Raw genomic sequence first — 27,783 nt, 5'->3', positions numbered from 1 at the left:
TGGGTTGGTTTATTTGTTTGATTAATTGTCTCAGCTTGAAATATGTACTGATTCTATTTTAATGCAGACAATAGCGAGAACTGCTCTCCTTAAAGATTTTTTTCTAAAACAAACAAATGAAGAAATACAAACATACATATAAACATGGTTGTTTTGTGGTATGGTAATGTAATCAGTGGCAAAGGACTCTGGGGAGCTGATTGACCAAAATGGTTAAACTGCCTGGGTCTGAATCCTGGTTTTGATTCCTAATAGCTCTATTAACCTCTTCATGAAGGGAAAATATAGGTTGTTGAGATAATTCAAAGAGAAAATCCCCATAAAGCTTTTAGCACAGAGTCTGGGACATAGTTTCAACCCATAAATATTAGCTGGTATTTATTAAATTCACCGAAGCATGCAATACAGACACACATAACCCACTGACCATGTACCTTCCCACCCATGCACTCATAAACACAGTAGTAAATCTACATGTATGGCACATACATGCATATGTTATATAGAAAATGTCTTAATTTTCTCAATTCTTCATTGCTTGTCTTGCCTGCCTTTGACTTGATAACATTCCCTCCTTAACACTTTTCAAGAATGGAAAGATTATTTTCTTTTTCTTCCAAGAGCTATCTGTTACGACCGATGCCTGCCATGGCTCACGGCTGGCTGTCCTGAATGAATGACAAATGCCCTCAGTAAATCACATCTCTAAAAATAGACCACCCCAGATGATCTTTAACTTCAATTCTCATTTTCATACAGAAAAGAAAAGAAAAATTCTATTCTTTTTAGGGACTTACTGCTAATCTATCCCAAGCAATGCGACTTGATGAAAATGAACAAATCTCTTCTCTGGTTTTGCAAAATGCCCTAGTTTTGCCTCATCTGTTTATTGGATTTATATAAAATAGAAATGTAAGGCTGACAGATTTCTCTCGATTCTGCCAGTTGAATGTTCATTCTGTTTGGCTTTATGGAGCCTTTTACCTGGAATATTTCACATTGATAATTTAATGTGTGATTTGCCTTTCCTATTTCTTCCTCTAGATGCATGTCAATGAATTGAGTGGGTACGAAATACTTTTCAAGTCATAGTCATTGTGTAGAAGCAGGTGAATTGTTCTCAGCATTATAACCCAACTAAACTTTTGATGGACATGATAACCCAAGAGTTCACTTGGCTTTCTGGGTTGTCAAGGGCCATTCTTTTCACATCATCAATACTGCTGGAATGCATGTTTATGGCAAATAACAATAATAATAAGAACAATATAATAAGACAAAATAAAATAAAATACAAAATAAAAGTACAACAACACTTAGAATGTATTTTATATTGAAAAAATCAACACTGCTGACCAAAAACTAATGGAGCCTGAGCATGAATTCTATTTATCTCCTTTCAACCTTAATATGCATAAACCAACTAAATTCTGAGTTGGACCATTTTGTTCCCCTGATGTGGAAAGAGGCAGTCAATCAATATTTTAATACCAAATCATTAAGGATTTCTCTAAACTCTGTCTTGGCACACTTACTCTGGATCTTGACACTGGGGAACACTGAATCTGGAAAACTACAGGAAATATGTCAAATCTATATTTATATCCTGGATGCCATTCAGTAAAATCAGGGGCAATGAATTTTGCAAATTTCATGCTGGTGACTTTGACAGCATTCCCTGGACAGAGGTAGCTTCTCTGTACATTACTGCTGTTATTATCTGCATTGTCATCATCATTATTATTAATATTTCCAACTATAGTATATGAAGTAAGGAAACCACAATATTTTGCACTGATACACACACACACACACTCACACACAATCACTTATGTACCTACAATTGCAAGTGTTAGTAAATCCAAATTCAACCTAGCTTAAACAATAAGGATATTGACTCCTATAACAAGACATAATGCAGGAAGACATTAGAGAGGGCTAATTCAGCAGCAGTATGACATCACGAAGGACTTGAGTTCTTTCCATCCTTCTACTTTGCCTTTCTCATCTCAACCTTACATATGACTTCCCTCATGGTCTAAAATATTCAGCAGCAAAAAAGTGATGGCAATTTTTCTTATGTCTGTTCTTATCAGCCTGGAAAACCTTTACCAGAAGCTGGCCATCAGACTTCCCTCCTCTCATTGGTCAAAACTGTAACACATGTCCTTCCTAAACCAATCACTGGTGAGGAAAATGAAACCACCATGATTATCTCAAACCAATCAGGATTTACCCTTTAGTGCATAAGCTGAGAACAATGTTTCCTAAAGAACATGGCTATACAGAGAAGCCTTAGCATTTTATAAGAGAGGAGTAAATGGCTCTGGTGTAGGCAGTGAACGGTGTTTCTTAAACATACAGAGGCCCTGGTGGAGCATGACTAGATTAGCTGCAGGCAGAAGAAGAGGAATTGGAGGAAGAAGAAGGGGAGAAAAAGTGTAAGAATTGCAAGAATAAGAACAAAAGGACTTAAGGAGCAAGAGCACATAATTTCCTTTCCTAGAGTTGGGCACAGCCTGTGAATATGATGGGATAGTCACGCTCTTGGTTAGGTTATATTATATAAGAAAGGTATGGGAAAATCACTCTGGCGATTATCATGTTATATAAAACTCCATCCTAGCTGACTGAAGTGAGACTGTTCTGTCAGCCTCGAAGAAATAAGTTTCCATGTAATGAGAGGAGGGAGCCATGTGGCAAAGACCTGAGGTGGCCTCCAGCTACTGAGAACATCCCAGGCCTACAGTTAGCAAGATAACGGGGACCTTGGCCTTATACCTGCAAAGAACTGACTTCTTCCAACACCCAGTGAGCTTGAAAAAGGATCCCACACTTCAGATGAGAATGAAGTGCTCGATAACACCTCAATTTCATCCTGGTAACATGGTAAGCAAAGGAGCCACTGGCCTGTGCCTAGATTCCTGATCCACAGAAACTGTGAGATAATAAATTATGTGTTGTTCTATGCAGCAATAGAAACGAGTAAACGCACTGGATGACTGAGAAATAAACTCATTCTTTAGGTTAAGATCTTAAACTTCGGCGGTTCATAGCAGCTAATGTTATCTTAACTAAATACTATGGCATTAACAAAGTTGCTCCTATAATGGCAGTAAACGCCTCACAAAATGTGCAGGGACTGTCTCCTCTGGAAATCTTGTCCTAGAGACGGTCTCCTGGGGCTGGCCCACATCATGGCTGTACCTGCTAATGAAATGGAATTTGAAAAGCAATGACATATTACTTGTCACCTCCAAATTATAGCACTTTTCATTTATGGGATCTGACTTGCTCCAATTCATTAGAATCTGGGCCAGATACATAAAGCATGATACCTCTAAGGACCATCAGGCCTGTCTGTCACATTTATGTAGTAGGAAAAGCCTTGCATTTCTGCCAGGTGCTAATTTTTTTTTTAAACAAAACAAGCACACTAACATCTAGTGTACTCAGAGAAATAGGAGTCCGGATTATTTTAACCTTAAAATGTTATTTAACTTTATGAATAGACCCACTGGCTCTCATGTAAGTGAACATATAGTAAATACCAGGTATGCAATAGTAATCCATATAGGCATTCTTATTTAATGTTTCTGATGCCCTGAAAAGAAAGTGTGAACAAAAAAGAGGCTAAGTACAAGTTCAATGACGAAAAGCAACCTCACTGGGTGATCTGACTGTAAAGTCCTAACTGGGCTGGTCACGGTGGGTCCTCACAGACCAGGCCTATAAAAGATTTACCTTTTCCTTAAGTCAGCCCTGTCCATTGTTCCTGTACATCTAGGTAAACACATCTTTGAAATGCCAGAACTAATTCTCTTTTTCAGACCCCTAGGAGGTGTGACTACCCTCAAGGGAGCAAATAATCTTGTTAATTATCCTGTAATTCAATCATAGAGATTTCCCCTCCTTTCTTGATCCCACCTCCTTGCAATCTTCCTTACTTCTCTCCTTAATTCCAAATGTATAACAAGAAAGGCACAGCTGTCATTCCCGAGAACATTTGAGATCTTGCTTCCCAGCACATCATCAGTTTGGATTAAATAAACTCATAAAAATTATCTACAGCTTTGGATATTCTTATGTTGAAGAAGTAATTTGAATCCTACTTTATTGATGAGGAACTTGAAGCTTAGAGAAGTTAAATCATGTACTTAAGATCACAAACTCAAGTCCATGTGACTCATTTACTCATACATGAATTCATAATTCATCCCAAATTCCATTTCTAGGCCCCAGTTATGGAATGATATATAAATTAACAGTCAAGGGATTGGTAAACTTCCTGTAAAAAGACAGATAGTAACTATTTTAGGTTTTGAGGGCTATATGGTCTCTGTCACATCTACTCAACTCTGCATTACAGTGTGAAAATGGCCATAGACAATATATAAATAAATAAGCATGGCTGTGTTCCAATAAAACTTGAATTTAGAAAACAGGCAGTGGGTTGTAGTTGGCTTGCAGGCTGTAGTTTGCCGACCCCTGGTTTATGGTGAAGACTGACACAACACATCCTGGTGAGTGCAGAGAAATATGCACATAGGAGCAGGGAGAAGTGACCCATAGCAGAAGCTGTGGTGCACAACGTTTGCCGACCCCTGGTTTATGGTGAAGACTGACACATAACACATCCTGGTGAGTGCAGAGAAATATGCATATAGGAGCAGGGAGAAGTGCCCCATAGCAGAAGCTGTGGTGCACAACACAGATGACCTGCCTCATTCCTCCTGCTGCTGGAACGTTGGTGGCTACAGGCTCTTAGTGAAGGGATCTGCTTCTCCTAAGGTGATGGATGTGAGGCACGCCTGATGGATGTGAGGGTATAGGCCGCATCATCTTTCCATAGTTCGGAACAACTCGTATGGGCCACCTTAGCTCCAGAGCTCCCCATGGAATTGGCTGGGGCCTTTGCTGTGACTGCACTGAAATTTCACATCTCCCTCTGCTCACTCCTACTTTTCTCAGGCCCTCGCAAGGTTTGTTCTCAAGGGTGCTTCTCAGTAAACCCCGCACATGTGATTCTCCATCTCTGAGTCTGTACAGCGAAGTAGATGAAAGCCAGTCATTGAACCCAGCCTACCTGGGTTGGAGGGGCGGGGGAAGGGAGCGGGGGAGGAGCTGAGGGTTGAGAAGGAGGATTTCTGGAACAAAATGGTGTCTTAAAGAACTACTGGGACTATGCCAGTGGGAGGAGCAAGAAGTAGGAGAAGTGGAAGAGTCTTCTGGTCAGAAAAAAGAGCAAGGGCAAAGCTGTGGAAGCAAGAAACACACGATGGATTCAGGGAACCATGTGTGGTTCATAGTTGCTGGAGTGGGATGTGTGGGTGAGGAATGAGCTAAATATGAGGCCGAGAGGGAGGCAAGGGTTAGATCATGCCAGGCCTCGAAAGAGCAAGCAGTTCTACATCTGAGGATGGAGCAACAGCCAGAGGCAGCTCTAGGTGGTGGCGGGACCCTTCTCCACTTTCTGAGCATGAGGTAGGAGGTACTGTGCCTGGAGCAGCCTCTACTGGGGAGGGCTTCAAGGAGCTGTGTGTCTTGGGGAGAGGCTGGCCTCAGGGAGTCCCCAGATGCAGGAACTGTGAAGATCCTTAAAATATAAGAGTATGGTTACTGTGCCTCAAGGTTTCAGAGGACACAGTGGAATGCTAGGACCTTGCAGAGTCTGGCACAGTAAGTGAGGGATAACAAGAACTAGATTGGAATAGAGAGAAGCTAGAAAGGAGATGGGTGTCTGGAACTGTTTGCACTCGGGATTAAACAAGGATGAGGTGAGGCCTATAGATTACAGTGAGGTTGCTTCTCCAGTGAGGGTCCAGACAGGGCCTCGATCAGAGCTGGGGAGCTCGTAATTCTCTCTGTTGGTGGCCAGAGGTGTGGGCACTGTGGCTTCACCAGGGCAGTCACAGTTAAATACACAGGGGCTTTAAGAGCCAAGTGGGAGGTGGGTGGAGATTGGAGGGTGTGGGTGGGAACACACAAGGAAGCAAAGGACCCTCATGAGCTGCTCTCTTGGCACCAGCATCTCCAAGCCCAACTAGACCCTTATAATGCTGTCCAGGCTTTACAATTTCATAATTACATAAATAAGCAAGTGATATATGACTTTTTAATAATTTCAAATGATATAGACGTACTCGTAATAAAGAAAATTACTTTATATCATTTCTATCACCACTCTTAGTACTCTGTACAAACAACAATTGGTAGCAATTTGGTGTGCATAATTCCAAAATAATTTCTGTGAATTTACTAACACATACTTTTACTTAAAACTTTCTATCTCTATCTATCCATCCATCCATCCACCTACCTACCTACCTATCATTCCGATACTTTTTGCATAAATGAATTATCTTACACATTTTGTTCTGTGACTTGTTTTTTCCGTATCAGATTATAGACATATACATAACAAATTTTACTGTTATTTTTCCATGCTATGAAAATAGTATGTTGTACTTAAACATCCTAATATTGATGAAAATCTGAGGCTGTCCTAATTTTTGCTTTTGCAAGTGCTGCTACAGTGATCATTATCTTTTATATATTTGTATGCACAAGCACACTTAATAAGAGTAATAAAAACTAATGTGTCCTGGTGCTACTATGAATCTGGTGTTCTGTTAAGTGTTTCACATGTGTTACTCATTTAATTTTCATAATTACCCTTTGAAGGAGGTGTCGTAATGACCCTAGTGCATTTTAAGAAACTATGAGTTAAAGGGTTTAGGTGACCTGCTGATAATTCCCCGAGAAGAATAGTGAAATGGACTTGCTAATTTTCATTTTTTAAAAATTTCCTGATGTTATATGATTGGAATTGACTTGAGTGTACATAATTGTTTAGAGTGATTGACATCTTTAAAATATTGAGTCTTCTTGTCTAAAAATTTCATGTCTTTTCATTTATTTAGCTCTCCTTATCTGTCTTTCCCAATGTCTGCATGTTTCTTCACATTGGATGTACATGTTTCTTGTTAAAGATATTCCCAGGTACGTTGTTGTTGCTGGTGTAGAGACAATGAATAGATTTCGTGTTTTGTATTTTGAGCTTGTAACATACAGAATTGTTTTGCTAGTCATTAGAGTTTCAATCGATTAAACAGATGGACTTCCATATAAACTGCTAGTAATAGTGATTTTGTCTCTTCATTTCTAATATTTATTCTTCTTGCTTATATTTTTCATCCTGGAACTTCCAGAGTGATGATGAGTAACACAGGCAAGAGTGTGCTTCTTTGGCTTGCTCTTTACTTTATGGGGACTCAGGATTCACAGCTACATCGGGTGGCTACTACAATTTTCTGGAGGACACTCTTAAATAAATAAATCCTAGCTTATCAGGAATCTGTTTGATAATCAGGAATTCCAATTGATTCTTCATCACTGGAGTCAAAGCAATTTTCTCCTGGTTTCTATCAAAGTAGGAGATTACAGTTTTGTTTTGTTTTGTTTTTTTCATGTTTTGCTGCCTTTGCTTTTCTGGGGTACAGTCTCCTTGGTTATGAGAAATTAATTTTTTGATATACTGATAGCTTTGCAAATGCTTTATCCAGGATTTTATTTATATCTGTGCTCTTTCAGGAAATGTTTATGACTTTCTTTTTCAGAGTTATCCTAAAGACTTGGTATTGGATTCCAATTGAATATGTTTTTCCTTCAGAATCTGAAGCCATAGCACCCTTGACTTTTATTCAGTCTAATGCTTCTCTGGTTCTCATTGTGTGTGTGTGTGTGTGTGTGTGTGTGTGTGTGTGTGTTTAATTCCTGGGATTATTTCAGGGTTCTTCTCTATTCTTAAAGTTTAGAAGTTCCATCATGATTCTGCTAATAGTTTACGTATGTTTCAATTTAATTTTCATTTTTCATATCAATTTATTTTTTTGCTTTTACAGCTTGACACTTATATTTGACTTATTGCTCAGCATTTATTGGAGCCTTTCAATTTGAACATATAAACCGAAATTTCTTCTATTCAATTTTTTATTAATTTTCTTCATTTTCTTTTTAATACTTAAAAATTTTTTTCTTTTATTTTCTTTCTTTAAATATTCCTCGGTTTTATTTCAATTGTTTTCTCCTAGTGGAGATGACTGGTCTTTTATTTCTTTCTTCAATATCTCCAGACCTTTCTCTTATAAAGTACCTTTCCTTTGCTATCTCTTTTGGGAGATTACCCTACTTGATCTTCCCTTTTACTGATTCAGTCTTCAGATTTATTCACCCTATTTTTTCGGGCCTCATGTTGATATTTTCGGAAATATTATTTTTCCAAAAATTCATTTCTGTGCATTGATTGTCCTTAAAAAGAAAAAAAAAAAAAGGAACCGATTCTTTTGATATGATCACAATACTCTTTGAATTTCTCTGAAGATACCCATTAGAAAGTTTTAAAATGTAGTCATAATCCTTGTGTTCTCTCTTATTTCTCTGGTTTGGTTTATCTGGTTTGTGCACACTGGTCCTCCTTGCTCATGTTTCATTGTCTGGTCATATTTATGGATGAAGAACTAGCTTGGTTCTTCATCCATAGGTGCTGGGGTGAGTTTCCTCTGCAAATAAAGCTGAGTAGACCACTCCCTGCATCTGTCTGAATTGAAAAAGGTGACAGGCAGCCACTATCACATAACATAATATGGGTAGGGATCAAGCAGGCAGGGTGGAGATCCCACAAATGTCAATGTATGGAGGGTTTTACTTTGAAATTTGAATGCTCATGTATTTAATTCCTGGGCAGAGCTGCCTTCTGTTTATGATTTTCCTTAGGTTATGATTTTTGGAGTCTGGAATTACCTTGGGCTCTGTCTGCTTCTCTGTCTGGCCCCTGAATCCATTCTGGGTGACCTCCTAAGCTAATGCTTTAGATATTTTGGACAGAAACCCTGAGGCATAAACCTCAGTCAAGAGCCTGTGCTTCTAGCTCTTCGCATCTTTGGGGAATGAGGAGGAATGACAGGACCTTTGACTGGGGACAGCTCTTAATTACTCATGTGGGTAACTGCTCAGACCACCCTTGCTCTGCACCTGCTGACACTTAGCTTGGGAGGTCTCTGGAGCTCCTCTGGGAATATCTGCTCTCATGTTTGTAACTGGTATCTCCAGAATCTTTGACAACAGTTTTCTTTCAACTGTTTTATCCATTACTTCAATGCTCTCTGCTTAAAATATTCCACAATTTCTTTATAAATTTTGTCGATGGCATCTTGCTTTCCCACTCTGTTACTGATGTAACTTTTTATTATATTTTCTGATGTATCAGTGGGTTTTGTGAGGAAAGGCAATTAAATACCTATGCTGGGTCTGGATTCTGAATGACGTCTCTTTAATGATTTTTAAATCAGGGCTGATGGTTCACCTGGACAAGTTACTTTCTTAGCCTCAGTTTACACACCTGTTGTTTAGATCAAATATTAACCTATCACAGAGGCACTGTTGTAAGGATTAGAAGTGGGTTTAAAGTGCCTAGGTGAATAGCAGGCAACCAGTAAACAGAGACTCAGTAAATGGCACCTGCTATTAGTTATTTGCACTAAAGCGATTTCACTGGAGGGAAATACTACCCATGCCACGAGATGGACTATGAGAGTCAGCTTGACACAGTACACAAAGCCTGCATCATTTTCTTACAGAGAAGCAAGAGCAAGCAGTTTTCAGCTCCCAGACTCAGCTACACAGGAACTGGGGGTGGAGGTGGGGGCAAGTTAACCAACCTCTGTAAGCTTCGGGCTCCTCATCTGTAAAGTAGGCATAAAAACAAGATATGTTTGGGAAGGTTGTTTTGGATTACATATAATAAGGATGGAACTCGGTATGTAGTGACTGGCGAGCACATTCTAGCTTTCCTTCTTCTCCCCACCTTTTCCTCTCTTCCTCTCCCTCCATTCATCTCTTTCTTTCCTCTTCTGCTGTGTTTTCACAATTCTCGTTGTCGTTATTGAACCAAGATCTGGACCATTTATTAATCCTTTTCATTCATTAAAAATTTTTTTTTTTTATTAAATGTTTACTCTTTCTTGGAGCTTCTAGGGAATAAAATTTAAAAACAGATGTACGTGCGTTAGGAGCTGTTACTGCTTTAGGAATGTGAATGTAGAAAAGGTAAAACCAACCAACCAACCAACCAACCAACAAATAGAGTCTTAGAACCAGAAATAAATCGGAATTTCAGTGTAGACCCATATCAGCCACACGCCCCCCGGCAAACCTCTTCACTTTCCTGAACTTGGTCTCTATAGTTTCCTCATCTGTAAAGTGAGGATTAAATGAGATAATGTGCGTGGATTGCTTGGCACAGCAAGTCCGAGGGAAATGTCTGTCCCCTCTCCTTTCCCTATTCTCTTGCTCTACCAGACTCTGCAGTGGGATCCCAGTGCAGGGCTGGTTCATGGGTGCAAGACCTGTGTGTGGTCGCACAGGGCCTTGCACTTGGAAAGGCCCTGCATTTGGTTTAATTCTCTGCTATTCCTGTCTTGAAATTCTTAATAATGTTTGCACAAAGAGCTCCTACTTTCATTTTGCACTAGACCCCCAAAGTTAAGTAGCTGGCCTTGCTTACTGTGACACAATGCATAGAAGAATCCATATTTCTATTCTCCCAGTAGACAAAGAGGAAGCAGTTTTCCAGGTGCTGAGGGCAGCAGCTCTGGAATCTTCCAGCTGTCGGTGGCTGCAGCTCTCCCAGCATCATTTCTATCCAGGTTCCTAAAGAAGCCAGTGGAGGCTTCCTCGAATTCCCTGCAGCCCTTCTAACTTTAGCTCCAGTGTGACACACTTACTATTTTCTCTCCAGGTCTTTAAGGTAGCTCTCTGCTAGGTTTTGGAAGGGATGGAACTTACTGCCTTTTTGTTAATGATTTTTAAAAGAATGAGCCTTTTTCGAGCATAAGAAAACCTCCAGGAATATGGTGGAAAAGGCGGGCTCATGTTGTACATTGCATGGACTAATATGTGTCCTTAAATATGAAATCCCAAGGAAATGCATAGCTAGGAGCTCCCCCTGCTTCCTTCATGTACCTCAGTTGGCCATCTGCTCCTTTATTTCCAGAGGGTACAGAGATTGGTTTTCACAAGCCAAAAAAGCAATTTTTTTTTTGAGGTTTAATTTCTAATTCTTTTAAAATAAACACAAAAGGTTGTCTGGAGGTTTGAGCAAGTAAATCTCAGCCATATGAAGCCAATCTGCTTTGCCTTCTTTCCCCAAGTTCACAGCTGGGGAAGGAGACAGAAGATGTGGGAGGGAGAGAGAGGCTGGGCCAACTCAGCATGGTCCTGGTGCTTCCCTCTTTGCCAGCTGAATTAGTTCTGGCCAGCTGTGCGTTGATAGAGGCTACAGCCAGAGCCCTTACATAAATACAAGATGCAGACCATTTTGAGTCAAGAGAATACCTGTATGCAATGATAGCTAAAGCCAAAAATTAAAAGGATGGGTAGCACAAGCATATAGAATAGGCAGTTACTGTAGTGGTAGTGGTTCTCAAAGAGTGGTCTCTGTACAATAGTGTCAGCATCATCTGAACCTTTTTAGAACTGCAAAATCTCAAACTTCACTCCTGCCTACCAGATCAGAAACTCTGGGGTGCGGGGGGGTAGGGCTAGGTAATCTGTGTTTTGGCAAGCCCCCTAGGTGATTATGATGCACACTCAAATTTGCAACCAACTTCTCTATGGCCATCTTGGAAGTCATCATAAAGCTTCCCAACCCAATATAACTGCCTAAATGATCTGACCTGTGGCTTTGAGTTATAGTGCTTGTTGTGTAATTGAGAGAATAACTCAAACTCTCTGGACCTCAGTTTCCTCAAATTTAAAATCATGGCATTATCTGCGATGATCTTAAATGTTCCTTTCACATTATATTTTCTATGCACTAGGATTCAAAAATATATTTTATACGCACTCTCAAATAGTTGTATAATACATGGACAAATGATCATTGGACATTAGATGAGCAGCTATTATAATGTATCTATTTATATGTTTCTATTTCTATGTCTATTTACCTACCTATCATCTATTTGAATGTGGAACATGGTAGCCCAGGTTTTGGAGTCAGACAACATGAATTTTACACTTATCAGCTACTTATCATCTGTCAACTCGGGAAAGGGCCTAAACAGATGAGACAATGAAAGTAAAGTATTCAGTGCTGGCTCTGGAACATAAAAGCTTCCAAAAGGTACTCACTATTACTTTGTTGCCTTACTCTCTAAGATCTGAGCATTATCTCCACCCCTTTTAAAGCTCACTAACCCCTTCCTTTCTCTTATCAATTTCCCCAGTATTTCTTAAAGCATTTGAGTATGAGTGCCCCAGTTTTGTGCGGAGTTGTGTAAGGCATAGAATTGTCAGTGGCTGGTCAAAGCCCACAAAGCCTAGAGGCATAATCCAGGCTGATCAAATTAGAGTATCAGGTTTTTATTTTTACTTCCTGCTGTCTTTAAAAGTCACCCTATAGGCAGTCTATGAAAAGAAGTTTGCCAAAATAATTCTAACCACAAGAATAAATAAACACATCACACATGAAACAATTTATGTTGCTTTCTCAGACAAGTTCATAAAATCCATGAAATTCTAGAGTGCTAGGCTTATCAGAACCAGATTGAAGTTATTCCTTCTGGAAAAAAGACCAATAGTGATTAAGAATCTGCAGATATGAGAGGCTTCAGTGGTTAAGCTGTGATTTGATATAAAGCCTCCTAGCTTTATATTATGTTCTTTCTTATAGTCAACAAAAGAATCGTAAACTGCATGTTTTAATTTTGTAAGCTGGATTTTTTTCCTTTGCCTCTCCCCTTTTTTGCCTTGTGCAACTTATTCATGAAACATTTATTTTGATCATTTCACTTACAAGTTACATACCTGAGTAGAAAAGATAGAATTGAATAGCAGTTATAAAAAAATCTCCTCCACAGAAACTAACAGTAATGAAAGCTTACATTTAGGAAATTATCTTTTAAAATGTTATTTGGAAGGTGAGGTTCTTTGGAAATAACCTCCAGCAAACCAGTAAAAATGTATTAATGAAACAAATGGAACCAGCAACTTAGCTTAATCAACTCGCCTTTTAAGTAAGAATTAAGAAATATTGGCTTCCGGTCAAGATGGAGGAGTAGGTAAATGCTATGCTTGCCTCCTCTCACAACCACACCAAAATTACAACTAAACTACAGAACAGACAATTGGGAGTCACCTAAAGTCTAGCTGACCAGAAATCCTACAACGAGGGACATACAGAAGAGGCCACCTTGAAACTGGTAGGTGGGGTAGAGTCACGGAATGGGCTGGTCTCACAGCTATGGGCAGCAGTTGAGATTCAGAAAGGATATCTCAGCTGTGGAGAAACCTCTGGAAGAGTGAGGATTCCAGGCATCACACTGGGCTCCCTGGCCCACGGTACCAGTGTAGAAAGAGGAGATGCCACAATTTCTAGCTGTGAAAACCATCAGAGATTGTGGCTGAGTGACACGGGGGGCCGCTGGAGTCGCAGACATTCCTCTTAAGGGGCCTCTGTGTGTGGACTTACCCACTGAGAGACTCTCCCACTCTGAGCTCTAGAGCAGCAGCTTGAAAGGCACCTGGGACATATGGGGAGGAACAAATTTGTCTGGCTTCAAGGTGAAGGCTGGAGGGGCAGCTTTCTTTCAGAAGTACTGGCAGACAGCATTGTTCCTTTGTTGAGCCCTCCCCTGCATGGCATGCAGATTCAAGAGGCCACCATATCTGAGCTCCATCAACCAGGCTAATACAGGAGATTCCTAGAGACCCTGCCCCTCCCAACTTGCCCACCCAAGCTGCTTCCAGTGGATTTTTCATACAAACAGCCTGTCTAGGCCTGCTGTACACTTTTCCAAAATCTCTCAAAGGTTCACAAATCCCCAAAAAGCAGTATTTGGCCTCGGCATGCCTTGTACCTCTTGCAGAGCAGCCCCAAGCCTGGCACTAATGGCAGCTGGCCTAAGTTTGTGGCTTGAAGAGCAGCCCCAAGCCTGGCACTAATGGCAGCTGGCTTAAGTTTGCGGCTTGGCCTCTTGAAGCACTTCGAAGCCTAGCTTGGGTGGCAGCCACCTGCAAATTGCTTGTTGGCTCATGCCAGGTGGCCCTGGGCAGGGCACAGGCTGTGGCTGAACTCGGCCTGTAGTAGGGGTCCTCCCAGGAAACCCTGGGCTGCATACCCAAGGGCCAGCTTCAGTCTGAGCTGGAGCATCACTCAGGGCCACATCCAAGAACAGACCTGAGGAAAACATACTGACTGAAACTTTAGCTACGTGGGCTATTAAGAACAGGCAACAGGTACAAGTTTCATTTTTAAATAAATGAAGCACCTCTGGGGGCTGACAGATATCTTGTCTCTTATCTATCTGCTCCTAAACAACCTCTCTTCTCAGGTGCCCTGGGGGTCACTGAGGATGATTTCTGGCGTTCTGGCTTGGTTGACTCTTTGGATGATGCTCACTGAAGGATGAGAACACAAAAAGAAGAGCACACAAGAAGAATTGAGCTTGAAGGCCCTGATGAGTCATCTGTTAGAGTTTTGTTTCAATAAAGCACTGAACAAGTCGAGCAACCAGCATTGTGTCCTGTGGGGCCCTTGAAAAGACCACGGCATCCCCTGATGGTGGGATAGGGTTGGGCAGGTCAGTGGATCGGGGCTGGAAGACTCCTGAGAAGGCAGCCTCATGCCGTCTTCCCAAGTCTTGCCAAGACTTTGGATTCAGCCTCCCTCTCTCCCTTATAAAAAAAAAAAATTGAGTTGAAAATGATGAATTTAGTTGAGGGTAGGTTGAATTTAAAATGTATTGAGGGCATCAAGACAGGTTGTCTAAAAGGCACCTAGATATATTGGTCTGGAACTCAGAAGAGTGATGTCTGTGTTAGATTCAGATATGAAAGTTATCAGCAAGAGGATGAAAAAAAAAAAAAGAAGAAAGAAAGAAAAAGAAAAGGTAAGATGTCCCAGTAGAAACCCAGAGATATTATGGAGAATGAGGAAGGCTGAGGGTTAAGGATAGAATGCTGGGGAAGACTGACAGTTGAATAATGGGTGGAGGAAGATGCGACAGCCAGTAGGACCAGAGAGGACCTGGTATAGCAGTAGGAAGGGAATCAAACGATTGGAGAGATTTAAGGAGGGGGCAAGGGGTTCTTTCACTTGGTAAGGTACAAATGTGAGTACTGCTATTTAACTCTCCTGATTCCAAATCTAGATTTAAGGAACTAATCTTATGTAAACATAGAGAACTACCAAAAAAAGATGTTCATACAATAGGAGCACATGGGAATCCTGCTAGAGTGAGGATGAGATGAGACTGAAGGAAGATCCCAGGGCTGACCTACAGTACTCATCCAGAGATGTTACAGAGATTTAAAGGAAATGGATAATTTTTTGGCAAAACACAAGTTAACGAACATGACTTGAACCAATTTAGAAAACAAAAGTAGAATAAAAAAGTGGAGAAAAAGTTTTCACAACTTATTTTAAAATAGGAGCTAGTTTTAGATATTATTGGCAGTTTTTTTTTTTTTTCAAACATTCAGAGAGGATATCTGGGTTCATAAACTGTCCCACAGGAAAAAAAAAAGCAAAACAAAACAAAAAAATCTATGGAATCTTCCCAAATCATTTTTTTAAAACTTGGCATCTCCTTAAAAATAAAATCTAACTAAGGACACAAAGTTACAGTTATAGAATAATCTGCCTTATGTATATAGATGTAAAAATAATAAAGTATTGGCAATCAAAACCCAGCAGTTTATTAAAAGAAAACCCCCATGGCCAAGTAAGATTTTTTTCCAGGAATGTAAGGAGAGTTTAATATTAGGCTATCTATTAATATAAACCATCACATAAAGAGGCTAAAGACCAAAAAAAAAAAAAAAATCACATGATTACCTTGATACTTGCCAAAAAATCATTTGAAACAGTTCCACATCCATTCCTGATGGAAATTCTTAGTAAGCTAAGAACATTACCCGTCTTTCACACAAGAAAAACTCTGTCTCAGTTTAATTGCAATATGAGTGGGAAGTCTGGATTTTCTGTAGAAAGGGATCTTAAGGAATGGTTTAGTCAGAAATGGATTTGTCTTGAAGTTAAATTTGCAAAGCACCACCTTATGTTTCTCAGGCCGAATGTGTAAATTTGCAGTGGATTTGAGTGGCTTGAGATACAAGAGAGCTGAGGCCATCCCCCAGCTCCAACACTGTAGAATATACACTATAGACAGTGAACACGTAACAAAATATCAGTGATATTTAAAGTGAGTCAGGTACCAGCTCAGTACCTCCACTAATATTTACCATATTTTGGGAGTTCTAAAACAATAAACACCTCTTCCTACCTATCCTACTTCCTCCCCCCACCCAAAAGAGAGAATTAGAGGCAAATTATTATTGTAGATATCATGATAATATAATAGTAATAGCTAACATTTACTTACTATGTTCCAGGCACTGTGTTAAGCACTTAGCATACACTGATTAATTTAACTCTAATGATGCTGCTGCTGAGGGCATAATTACGCTCACTTTAAGAAAGAACAGTGACACTCAAGAAAGGAAAAGACAAGGAAGCTCGTTAAGTGGCATCCCAAAGTGGCACAGTGGGATTTGAACACAGCTGTATCTGACTCCAGAGCCTGAGCTCTGAACCAGTAAGCAACACTGTATTTCTTTAGTAATAAATAATAAATGGAATCTAAATGATCTCAGATTACAAAATTAATATAAAATAAATTTCTTATAAGTCAGCTGTCACCAGTTAGAAAATGTAAAATATATAATTTTTTATAGTAACCCAGAATACATAATACCTAGGAAAGAGCTAACAGAGAATTGGGCAGGAAATATCTGAAGAAAATTGCCAAGCATTTATGAGTGGCATAAAAGATATTTCATTTACTAACTAAAGATATGTACTCTGTTCTTGGGTGAGAAATCTCATTATTTGTAAAGATTTCACTGAAATGATCTTAAAAGTTTCATGCAATTGCTTTTGAAATGACATTTTTATAACTTGGTAGGAAAACAAAAAAAAGATGAGTACAGCTAAATAAATAAATAAATAAATAAATAAATAAATAAATAATGAAACTCCTAGGAGGGTACTTGTATTATCAATTATCAGTCTATTATAAAACTATAATAATTAAAACATTATGATAGTAATGTCAAAGTATAGTATAGTAATAAAACATAGCAAAATTCATTAGAATACACCAGATGACTCTAAAAGAGAACCTAGTACATATTACCATTTATTACATAATAAGTGTAATATTTCAGGTTACTGAAAAATAGAATGAATTATTCAACAAACAATTTTAGAAATGCTTATTAATCATTTGGAAAAATTAGATTTCTTTCGTACCACATATCGACATAAATTCTATCTGGATTAAAGTGCTAAAAGTAAAAAATATATTTTAAGGATCTAGAAAAACATAAAGATTAATATTTAATCTGTTCCTAGCATGGTGAAAACCTTTCTAAATATAAATGGAAAAAAGATACCATAGCTGAATAGATTTGCGATACTTAACAACATAAAAAAAAAATCTATGTTGAAAATGTAATAAAATCAAAAACAAATTTCAATTTGGGAAAATGTTAGCAATATATATAGGAAAAATCAAGGTTTTAATATTTATAAAGAATTCTAAAAATCAATAGGAAATGAATGAGTGCTCTATTAAAATGTACAAAGACACGAATAGATAATTCGCAAAAGAAAAAAGACGATTTTTAAAATGTAAAAAATAATCCTCTAGTGAATAAATATAATGAAAACAATAAGAAAACTTAACACATATTTCTTGTTTAAATATGCTGATTTAAAAGGCTATGATAATACAACTCAGCAAGAAGAAAAACAACACAATTAGAAAAAACAGGCAAAGGCTCGAATGGACATTTCTCCTGAGAAGATATACGAATGACCAATAAGCAGATGAAAGGATGCTCAACATTACTAATCATTAGAGAAATGCAAATAAAATCAAGAGATACCATTTCACACCCAATAGGATCTAAAAAACAAAAAATAATAAGTGTTGGTGAGGATGTGGAGGAATTAGAACATTTGTACATTGCTGGTGGGAATCTAAAATAGTACAGTCATTGTGGAAAACAATATGACGATTCCTCAAAAAATTAAACATAGAATTACCATATAATCCAACAATTCCACTTCTGGCTATATAGCCTGCCAAAATGGAAGCAGAGACTTAAACAGATATTTGTATGCCCAAGTTCATAGCAACGTTATTCACAATAGCTAAAAGGTGGAAGCAAGCCAAGTGTCTGCTGAAGGATGAATAGATAAACAAAAGGTATTATATGCATACAATGGACTATTATTTAGCTTTTAAAAGGAAGGAACTTCTGACATGTACTACAACATGGGTGGACCTTGAAGATTTATATTAAGTGAAATAAGCCAGTTGCAAAGGGACAAATATTGTATGAGTTCTCTTAGATGAGGTATCTGGAGTAGTCAAATCCATAGAGACAGAAAATAGGATGGTGATTATGGAACAGGATGGAAAGAATATTTAATGGATACAGAGTTTCATTCTGGAAAGAAGTTCTGGAGATGGCTAGTGGTGTTCCTTGCACAGCAATGTGAATGTATTTAATGCCACAGGATTGTACATTTAAAAGTGGTTAAAATGTTTTAGATAGAAATGTCTACTTTTTTAGCAATTCCATGAATTGAATTATAGAGCAGAGAGACAATAAAAAAATGATTAAAATAGCACATTTTATGTATATTGTACCACAAATGAAAATAAACATAGGGAGATTGGATTTTGATGCTTACATGGAGTGGAGATCTGAAAAAGAAAGAAAGAATAAACTAGAAACAAATTTCTCACCAACTCAGGTTGATGATAAAGAAATCTTAACATAGATACAGGTAGATAGAGAAATAGAGAAATTAAGTAAGTAAGTAAGTAAGTAAATAGATAAATAGATACATAAATAAATATTTCCTTTGGAATTTATAATCACAGACCTGACTTCTTAAATTTTGGTCTATGTAGCCCCCTAATGCAAAAGTAACATAAAATTAGGTTATCAGCTACTGATGTCCACAGATACGTGGCAGAAGCAAACACTCTGGAGTGGGACATACTATTGGAAGAATTTATACTATAAATATGTCCATTCTCTCCCAATGGATTTATAGATTTACTGCAACCCCAATCAAAATCTTAGCAGGTGTTTATGTGGAAAATGATTAGCTAATTCTAAAATAACCAAAACAGTTTTAAAAAAGCAAAGCAAAACTAGAAGTCTTACTCTGCCAGATAGCAAAACTTTTTAATAAAGCCTTTACATTTAAGACAGTGCTGTATTGGTTCTGGATAGACACATAGACCAGTAGGGCAGAATAGAATTCTCCATATAAATCAGATATGTAGTCACCTGATTTATGGCAAAGTTGGTGGTGCAATGCAGTAATGAATCTTGACCCCTACCTAACACTATATCAAAAACCCAATTCCAAATGGATTATAGACCTATGTGTGGAAGGTAAAACAATAAGATTTCTAAGAAATAATAACTTCATGCCTTTGGGAGTAGGCAAAGATTTCAGAAGCAGAATACAAAAGCACTAACAACCATAAGGTGGAAAATTATTAAGCTGACGACATTAAATTAAGAATTTCTGTTAAGAAAAGAAGAGGTAAACCACAGAGTAGGAGAAGATATTTGCAATACACTTGTCTCTGAAAGCAGTTGTAGCCAGGCTATGTAAAAAAAAAATCCTACAAATTAAAAAAGAAAAGATAGCCTAACAGAAAAATAGACAAAAGGCTTCACAAAAGAGGATATTGAAGTGACAATAAGCATAAAAACTGCTAACCTCATTAGTAATTGAGAAAATATAACTATAGCATGATACCATTCATCACCTATAAGAATGGCTAAAATAAGAAAGACAGACAATTACAAGTGTTGGGAGGATGAGAAGCAGATCGAACTCTTATACATTGCTGGTGGGAGTATGAATTGATATAGCTACTTCAGAAAGTTGACAGTATCTACTAAAGCCGAATATATGTATATCCTGTAACCCAGCAATGTTGCCCCAAGGTATAAACCCCATATAAGTGCTTCATATGTGCCACAAAGGACATGTACAAGAATGTTCAGAGCATTACTACTTATAGTAGCCAAAACCAAGAAACAATCCAAATATCTACCATCAGTAGAGTAAATAAATTGTGGTCTATTCATATACTGGATTGCTATATAGCAATAAAAAATGAAAAATGCAGTGGCATAGATGAATCTCACAACATAATGCTAAGTGAAAGAAGCCAGGCATAAAAGGGTACATACACACTGTATGGTTCCATTTCTAAAAAGTTCAAAAGTAGACAAAATTGATCTATGTCATTAGAATTCAGGATATCATTACCTTTGGAAAGTAGTAACAGAAGGGAGTATAAGGGAGATTCTGAGGTGTTGGTAACAGTTTATTTCTTGATCTATGTGGCGGTTATCTATAGATCAAGTGTTTATTTTTTGAAAGTTTATTAAGCTCTAATCTATAATGTGTGTACTTTTGGCATGATATCATACTTCAATAAAAGGTTTACTAAGAAAAAAAGCTATGATATAACCTTTTTTGAGGGCACTGTGTCAATGACAATAAAAGACTTTAGGAGGTGTTTACATCCAGACCTAGTGATTCTACTTTCCATGAAAGTAAGCAGAAATATATAAAAATATTTATGAGTCAGAACGTACATTTTAATATTTTCATTTAGTGAAAGCTGGAAAGAACCTAAATATGCAATCAGGAGTGATTGATAAAATAGATGTGGTAAAATAACAAAATAGAATATTGTACCATTTTTAATTTTCATGCTATTATCTAAGACTATGGGAACCTGTTTATGTATAACATTAGGTGGGAAAAAAAGCACTCCGTGCATTTTTTTATACACTATTCCAATTCTGTTACCAATGTGCATGTATGTAAAAGTGAAAATGTATACAGAAGAAATACAGCAAAATTTAATCATCCTTATGTCTGGCGTTAGTGTGATAAACGATTTTTTCTTTTATGTTTTAATGTGCTTTCTGGTTTTCTACATTGAGTACCTATTACTTTTATAATCATGAAAATAACTTAATAAGACTTAGTCAGCCTTGTCAATTCAGTTGCATCTGAGTAATGCTTAAAATTCCTTGGCAACGTAGAAGATAACAGCAGGTCACCTTTGTCAGAGCCATTTTTGGATTGAAGTATAAATGGGAAATGAAGAAAAAAAAAGAAAGTAAATACAAATGATGCCTTCATACTAGGTTGGAAGGGAAAGGATCTTGCTTTTTTTGACATCCTACAATCTTTATAGTCTAGACCAGTGTTTCTCAAACTTGGCTGTTCAATAAAATCACTAAGAAAGCATTGAAAAAAATATTGATGCCTGGGAACTTCACTCTCTGATTTCAATTTAGCAGATCAAACCTATGGCCTGGACTTCCCAAGCGATGAGAATGCAGCGCCAAGGTTACATGTTCTTTCATTTCCTCCCTTGAATAGAAGTTAAATTCCTTATCGATAGCAATAGCTTCATATATGTGTATGAAATGCACTGGGCACAAAATAGGCCCTCAACAAATAGCTACTGATTGATGTCACAGAAACTCTTCTGGGAGATGCAGGGCATGTCCTTATGGCTAGGGATTTCTTCTCCCTGGCTTGGATGGTCCAAGTTCAGAGAGGACCATCCAAGATTGAAAGGGCACATTGGTCCATGGTTCCAACAGGGCATTGAGTGGCTTATATTACCTTTCAAAATTGAAGTAATATATTGGTGAGTCTATGGCTTATCTTTCTTAGGGATGCAAAATGACTAAGATAAAATCTCACTGCAATCAATAGCCTAACTAAAAATCCACAGGGAAGAAAACTTACTTATACTATTGGAATGCCAGTTCTGATTACTGAAATTCTTCCAGTGATGATATTGGGGGTTGGCTAGTGACAGAAGTCATCTAATTTGAAGGAGGAAGAGAAAGTAATGTTTTATGCTCAAAAAGGCTTACAACATATTGAGTGTTTTATATATTCTCAGGCCTTACAAAAAATCACCAATTGGGTATTAGCATCTCCAATCTAGAGATTGGGAAGCTGAGGCTCAGAGAGGTTAGGCAACTTGCCCATGGTCACAAGGGTGGCAACCGATGAGAAGAGATGTGAACTCTTGTCTATTTGACCTTAAAACTCATAATCCCTTTACATTATCAAAATGTGACCTTGGGTCATTTAAGTGATGGCAAAGGGCATCTAAACCAAATCTTTCTATTAGGCTCTAATAAGATTTATATGCTGTCAATAAGTCAGTAGGAGAAAAGACATTCATTGAAATAAGGGATGCTGAAATGTGAATTTTTTTGTTAGTATTCAGTGGTATCTGTCAGGCACTCAGAAAATGAAATAGTTCGTGGTCTTTCTGGAATAGTTAGTGGAAAGATGGGGTGAGGTTCATCAGTGGCTTTCAAACTCTTTCAACTCGACTAATTTTATGAAAAAGAAAACCACATAAATTACATTACCCCTTGTGCTTACAGAAATTTGCTCTGAGGAAATTGTACTAAGGTATCCAAAGTTCAAGACAGGGTTCTTTGGAGTATTGCCAGTAACTATCTGTGTGATCTTAGGCAAGTCACTGCCTCTCTCTGGGCCTGAATTGACTCAAGAGAGAGAGAGAAAAAAAGAGATGGGGTATTTAAATTAACTTTAAAGGTTACAGACACTTTATTGATCTGATAAAAGCTAATGACCCTTTCCCCGGATGATGCACATAATGCATGTATGTGCACAATTTTCCATGTCCTGGTTGTTCACAGACCTTCAAAGGACCTTTTGTGGACCTCCAAAGAATACATTGACCTTTGATTTAAAGACCTGGAATATGTGATAATGGGACTGTAGTCATGTTTACAGAAAGAATCCTTATCTTTTAGAGATAAAACCTGAAATAGTTATGGATGGAATTTGCATTAAAATGATCCAATATGTGTGGGGAAGGGTGGGTGGTGGCGGGGTAATAGATAAAAGAAAATGGCCCATGAATTGACAATTGGTGAAACCAGGTGATGAGGTACATGATGGTTTTTGCTACTCTTTTCTCTATTTTTGTGTATGTTGAAATTTTCCATCATAAAATAAATTCGCAAAATAAAAATTATACGTAATTTAAGAAAAGACTTGGAATAATTGATACCTAGTGTCCCCCATTCTAATAGTCTATGATTTTGCATTACAAATACTCTGCAAAGAAAATGGACCTCTGGAAATATTTCATTTACTCAGGTCATTGAATCATCATCATTCTTCTTCTAACGGACCCTCTGACTAAAGGGTTTGTTGCGGTCCCATTTTTCCAGATGATTTTGTGATATTCCATTTAAATACTTCCATAAATATACTTTTGGGGAGAGGGTAGCAAAATCAAATGCAAAGAAGCTGAACAAGAATTGTGTTTAAATCATTTTGCATGATAATGTGGCTCAATTTATTTTCAAATATTTCTTAAGATGGGAAGACCAAAAAAACAGTTGCAAATGACTTTAGTGGCATGAAAAGTACTTAGTTAAGACGTTAGGTGAAATGAGAGGTTTAAAAGAGTGCACAAGTCTGAGAGACAGTTGCATTGTGGTTGAGAACTAGTATTCCACAGCCATGCTGCCTGGGTCCCTGTCCTCGTTATCGCTCAACTATGTGCTCCTGGGTAGGTAACCTAACCTGTCTGAACTTCTGTTTCTTTATCCATAAAATGGACATAATAGTACAATCTCCCTCATAGGGTTATTGCGAAGCGTCCAGTTGTGCTTGACATATGACAAGTACTCAGTAGATGTTCCCCATCGTTCCCTCAACTGTGTAAATATAAAAATAGATGAAAAAAAAAAACCCCTAAAGATATAGGTCAAAATATTATCAGTTGTTGCCTCTTCATTGTGACCAATGGGTGACGATTTTTCTTTATTTTTGTCCAGACTTTTCAAAATTCTACAAAAAGAAGTTTTTACTCTTATAATCAGAGAAAAAAATTTTTTTAAAAAGGACTTTTTAAAGTCTTGAAAAATGTTGATGCCCTGAGGGGCCTAAACCATGCTTGTCCCATACAGTATTTTGACAAACAAACCGCTTAAGAAGAGAGTAAGATGGAAAGATTGCTAACATGATGCTCACATTTTCTTCACCAGGCTCTCATCTACAGGAAGATTCTTATCAATGCCAACGAGCCTTCAAATGTGGCATTTCACAGCCTTCCTCTGCTTCTGCTCCGTGCCATCCTGCCTCCTCACCACACATTCCTCCACACCAGCAGGTTAGCCTTTTGGAGGGGTGTGGAGAATATCACAAATGCCATGCCAAGAAAAATTCATTCAGGCACACTATTTTGTATTTAGTTTCCAGGGGTTTATGCCCGCTCCCCCCCCACCCCACCCCCCTGCCCAGCCCATCTCACTGATTAAGAACACCTAAGCCGTGGCAACATATTTAGGAATGTATAAACACACTTCAGGCATGTAGATCCCTTTGAGAAAAATCGACATGTACAAATTTGAAACCATAAGTCAGATAAATGAGTGGATAGTTACGGGTATTAAATATATAATTTAGGGCTTACCAAAGAATTTACATTGGGATATCTAAAAATAGCAAACACACGGTGTGTTTGCCCCATGCTGCTGTATTACCCAAATGCAAAGCCTTTTCCAGAACACACCTATGCAGAGCAACAGGCCCAATTCAAACAGGCCAGTTTCACTCCTGAGTTTAGCTACATTCATTTATAGTGTTCTAGACCACCTTTGAAACAGCCACTAGCCTATGTCGCTTAGGTGACTGACTGATGGCCAAGAATGGACAAAGATGAGACTCCTAGAAACTTCTGGTCAGAGAAGAAGTGGTACACGTGTGTGGGTTGTGCAGCTGCTTTGGAGTGGATCATTTGCGATGAGATGGATCCCATCTCCTTTTCTCGGGTAGAAAAAGGATGAACATTCATTGATTCCTTATTCTATACAGGGGTAGACTTTAGGTCATCTCACATGTTCTGTAGAATGACTCTAGAAAGTGAGGATTTTGCCCATATTTCCAATCGAGTTTTAGAAAAGTTGACATGCATGACCCAGGTCAGCCTTTTATCAGAAAAATATTAAATTAAAATAAGAATAACGCAAAGCTCTCTGTCTTGATACCATCTTGGATGGTTAACTTCCGGAGACTGGAATATGTACAGTGCTCAGCCGTCACTTAAACTGACAGACATTTAGCTGTGATTTTGATCCTGCTGATGTGTCAGTGGCTTCCATGGGAGTGTGGGAAGGGAGGCAGAGAGAGGACTTTTCCTTGCCCCATCTGACCTGCTCCCCAAGCCAACACTGCTCCTTTCCTTCACTCCTACACAGGACTGCTCCCCGCCTCCCCACCGCCCCCATTCCAAAGGTGCTTGGGCAACTCGTAAAGAGATCTGCATAAAGAGCCAGGAACCCTGCACTTAGAAAAAATAAAAACCTGTGTAACTACAGACTCCATGTTTCGGTCTTCGCTCCAGGCTGAGATGCGATTTGGCATCTCACTGCTAGCAGCGGCATTTTACTTGATCCTCTTCCAAGATTTCCACACATGTACCTGGCACTCACGAGAGTTTCAGAGGAAGCATAACAGTTGACAGGAGAAGTGCTGCGGGCTTGGTTGTGTGTATGTGTGTCAGTGTAACTCTCATATAAGCAAATGAAAGTTCTTCGAGTATTAACTTCCAGCAGAAGAGCATCAACTTTGCCGCGAACGTGGCATTTCCCCTCACCTAGTTTCCCTAAAATGAGCAGTTTTTGAAGTTAGCGGCAAGCCCTGTTAAGCAAAAGGTCTCTGAGACCCTTGGGATACAGACAACCTTTGCTGGCCTGCAACTGCCCTAGCTTTTCTGGAGGAGTCGCCCTGGGCTACTTACTAGTAGTTCTTCAGCCTTCAGAAGCCGCCTAATACCCATATGCGTTTGGGCACAAACAGGCAGAGAACAACCAAGCCACCACCACCCAAGAAAGCGATCTCTGAACACAGAGTCAATATGAATTGAATGTGCTCGCGGGGTAGAAGCCCAGCGATGCCTCGGGTCTGTGAGGGCGAGGAGGCTGGGTCCACAGGAACGTGGTCCAGCATCGCTAGCAGCTAGTCCTGCCGAACACTCAGGTCTCAAGGGAGGAATAGTCCTTGAACAGTGGGAGAACTAGAGACACTTCTCAGCCTCCGGCGCCAGGGCCAGTTGGAAGGAAACAAAGGTGGACAGAGAGAGGGAGAGAAGGAGAGTGAGTTTGTGTTCTCCTGGGGCAAGTGCGCGCGGTACCTTGGATTCCTGGCTGCTGGTGGATGCAGGCGAGGGCGGCTGCTCGGCGCTCGCCGCCTCCTTGGGCAGCCCATCCACGCGGTCCTCGCGGGCGCCGCTCGGAGGGATCATCGTGGCGGCGCGGGAACGGTGTTGGGCTCCCGGAGGAACAGCGAGGCTCGCCTTCCTCCTGCGCGCCCTCCGCGTGGCGCGCTTGGTCGCTCAGCTCCAGGTCCCGGGGATTCCCATCCTCACCCAGGCGCTAACGCGCCCTCGGCCGGCCTCGCCCCGACCCCGGCCCTGCCCACCTCCCCAGCAGTCCCGCGGGCAAGGGAGAGTGCGCCCAGCGTCGCCGCGCCCGCCGGCACCTCGCTGGCGACCGCACAGTCGTGACTGCCACTAGGCAGCGGGCGAGCGCGCTCGGGCTGGGGCTCGCTCGCCCCGGAAAAGCGGGAGGAGGGAGGTGGCTCCGGGGCGGGGCTGCGCGTCCAACGCCGAGGTAGCGAGGGCAGGCAGGGGACGCGCGGGCGAGAGCCTCTGGGCGCGCACCGCCCGGAGTCAAGGGTGGTTCTTTAGCAGGGAGAGTGAAAATTCAGACGAAACCCCGAATGAACAGAATACCCGTGAAATGATTCAGCCAGAAGGAACCACCTGCAACAACTCCCTTTTTCCTCACTCTGAGAAACAGCGACTCTAAGGGAGACTATGACTTAGCTAAGTTATTTATAGGGTTTAGTGACGGAGATCAGGCACCGAAGCTGGGGTTCCCCGGCTTGAGGACACTCCCCCACTCAGCTTTCCCCCATTCAGCTTTGGACTAAAGTAGACAGAGAATGCAATGGGTTTGTGTCCTCATTTTGTTGTGCAAATTATGTACTGAGCCCTTCGCTCATTTAAATGAAAAATTCCTATCACTCCCATCTTATAAGTGAGAAAACTGGGGTTTTAGGGTGTCTAATTAATTTGCTTTAAGTCACAGAGGTATAAATGATGGCGCTGGGATTGGAACCCATTTTGTCTTCAAAATCCATGTGTTTTGGACTATGGAGTCTCAAATCTAGGCCAGGTCTTCATAGCTGTAGAGCAACTGGGGTGTTGCAGTGTGGCAAGGAATTTAGGGCTGTTCACAGGGAGGCAAACCATTCTGCCTTAATAAATAGATCTTTTAGAAACATAGAGATGACCCCATTGGATAAAGGGGCAGAAGGATCCAGTATTTTTTGAAGACCTAACTATGTAGAAAAAGGAAAATACATCTGGATGTTTAAAAGACTCTCCCCACCCCCAAATCAATACAAAACTGCCTCCTTAACTTTCTAGCAGAAAATTGCAAACCTAAGTCTAGATTTTCTTATTGCTGTAAATGTTTACAAGGCCAGCTTCATGGATATGCAACCTGTGCAAATCACGCAGGGTCTTG

At 39.5% G+C, this 27,783-nt stretch overlaps 1 protein-coding gene across 7 annotated transcripts in view; it reads right to left on the bottom strand.

Moving 5' to 3' along the window:
• STAC (SH3 and cysteine rich domain) overlaps nucleotides 1-26,785 on the bottom strand; it is a 124,267-nt gene extending 97,482 nt beyond the window's left edge. For all 7 annotated transcript variants that reach the window (XM_006905755.3, XM_025039291.1, XM_025039294.1 and 4 more), the window contains exon 1: nucleotides 26,385-26,785. In XM_006905755.3, the coding sequence (XP_006905817.1) occupies nucleotides 26,385-26,495 (111 nt within the window). In that variant the 5' untranslated portion in view covers nucleotides 26,496-26,785. The remainder of the gene's footprint in view (nucleotides 1-26,384) is intronic.
• Nucleotides 26,786-27,783: the final 998 nt, after the last annotated feature.

The sequence above is a fragment of the Pteropus alecto genome, unplaced genomic scaffold (genome assembly GCF_000325575.1).
Source record: "Pteropus alecto unplaced genomic scaffold, ASM32557v1 scaffold10, whole genome shotgun sequence".
NCBI classification, from domain to species: Eukaryota; Metazoa; Chordata; class Mammalia; order Chiroptera; family Pteropodidae; genus Pteropus; species Pteropus alecto.
This window is presented reverse-complemented; position numbering and strand designations above follow the sequence as displayed.